At 57.4% G+C, this 2,012-nt stretch overlaps 1 protein-coding gene across 1 annotated transcript in view; it reads left to right on the forward strand.

The window, feature by feature from the left end:
* Nucleotides 1–2,012, forward strand: part of ARHGEF1 (Rho guanine nucleotide exchange factor (GEF) 1) — an 18,502-nt gene that overhangs the window by 2,848 nt on the left and 13,642 nt on the right. The window contains exon 4 of the mRNA XM_010863074.1: nt 506–619. Within this exon, the coding sequence (XP_010861376.1) occupies nt 506–619 (114 nt within the window). The remainder of the gene's footprint in view (nt 1–505; nt 620–2,012) is intronic.

Genomic DNA, 2,012 nt, shown 5'->3' on the forward strand with positions numbered 1-2,012 from the left:
AGGCTCAGTAGTTGAGGCGCCCGGGCTTAATTGCTCTGCAGCATGTGGGGTCCTCCCAGACCAGGGATCGAACTGGCATCCCTTGCACTGCAAGGCAGATTCTTAACCACTGGACCACCAGGGAAGCCCCCATATCTCTTTCATCTTCCTAATACCTCCTTCCTCATCCCCTCACCCCATCCTCAGCCTCCTTTTGATATTACAGCACAAGCTGTCAGCCGGTTTACTCTGATCGCAGTTTTTATCGCTGCCCACTCCCCGTAATGACAGCTCAGATCCTCGTTCCATCTCTCCTGATTTCTCTCCTCACCACCCACCGTTAGAACATGAAGTCTCATCCATCCTCCCCACCCCCTGACTGGCCACCATCCCAGCAGTGGCATCATCAGCACCCCCACCTCCCAGCTTGGATCCTTTGGGGGAATTGCTGGGGAAGAGGGGCGGGGATCAAGCCCCAAGCCCCTCCTATGCCCCCCTCTGTCTCACTCCCATCCCTGCCCCTCAGAACCCCGAGGAACAAAACAACCAGTTCCAGAACCTGGATCAGGTGAAGCGGCGCCCAGCCCACCTCATGGCCCTTCTGCAGCACGTGGCCATGCAGTTTGAGCCGGGACCCCTGGTGAGGGCGGGGCCGGGGAGGCGACGGGGCGGGGCCGGGGAGGCGACGGGGCGGGGCTGGGACCTGCCGCAGTGTTCAGTGCTTTAGGCCCGTGAGGATGTCAGGAGGGTCTGGGAAAGAGACCCAGAGCACATAGCTTGAGAGCCAGGAAGCCAGCCATGGGGCCCAGACAAGGTTGCAGCTGCCAGTGTAAATTTCTGAGCAGAGCAGGGTGCAGTTTCGCAGAGCAACGCAGAATCCAGCAACCTGGAGAAAAACCATGCCCCGGCTGCTGTCCCATGCCCATGGCAGCATCACCCGTCAGTGACAGCGCCCTTAGCCCCAGAATCTTAAGTGCTCTGCAGGTGCCTCCAGTCAGTGCTTCAGGGCTGGTGGTTGGGAGAAAGCCAGTAGCCTTTTCGGGCCTAGGCAGCACAGCAGGCCGTGATCCAGAAACAAGGCGACTGCTACAAGCAGCCCACGAGGCACAGAGGACATAATGGGTGCGACAGAAAACTTGTACCAGGCAGAAAATACCGGGGAGCTGTGGATGCAGAGCCGTACTCTCTGGGAGATGCCTGCAGAGTCTAGAGAACCCAGCAGGTGGCTTAGGGAGGAAGAAGGCCCAGTGCTGGCTGGAGAAGGCTCTGTGGATTGGGGTCCTGTCCCATGAGGACCCCACACAGTCCAGCATAAGCCGGGAGTTGGGCTTAGACCAGAGCACTGCTCTGTACTGGACGTGGGTCATAGTGTTGGTTGCTCAGTCGTGTCTGACTCTGCGACCCCATAGACTATAGCCCGCTAGGTTCCTCTATCTGTGGAATTCTCTAGGCAAGAATACTGGCATGGATAGCCATTCCCTTCTCCAGGGGATCTTCCCAACCCAGGGATCAAACACAGGTCTCTCACAAAACAGGCAGATTCTTCACCATCTGGAACCACCAGGGAAGCCCCCTCCAGAAAACAAGGAGACTGATGGAAGTAGCAGAAAGGGATGCCTGGGGGTGGCAGGGAGAAGGCTGTATTGACTGACACCAAAGTTTCAGAAACAGGAAATCAGGAAATTGCCAGAAAAGTGCTCCCCCCACCCAGCCTCCCCTAATGCCTGAGGCACTGGCCCTCTGGGCAGAGGAGTCCCCCTGCTGAGCCTGAGTGTTTCTGGAACTTGAGCTCCTGGAACTTAGCCCAGGGATTGTGCTGGTTGCTGTGTCCCTTTCCAGATGTGGAAACTGAGGCCTCGCCAGGGCCAGGGGTGTGACTAACGTGACCCAGATGGCCTTTGGCGTTTTGAGATTTGTCCTCATGTTGTTCTCTCACCTCATTGACTGGTGGAGCGGCCGGGAGATGGTTGTGGTCACCTGGGATGCTTCCTGTTAGCCTCAGATGGAGTTTTTATTTTTTGGGGGGGTGGGGA

The sequence above is a fragment of the Bison bison genome, unplaced genomic scaffold, assembly GCF_000754665.1.
Source record: "Bison bison bison isolate TAMUID 2011002044 unplaced genomic scaffold, Bison_UMD1.0 scf7180017858349, whole genome shotgun sequence".
Lineage (NCBI taxonomy): Eukaryota > Metazoa > Chordata > Mammalia > Artiodactyla > Bovidae > Bison > Bison bison.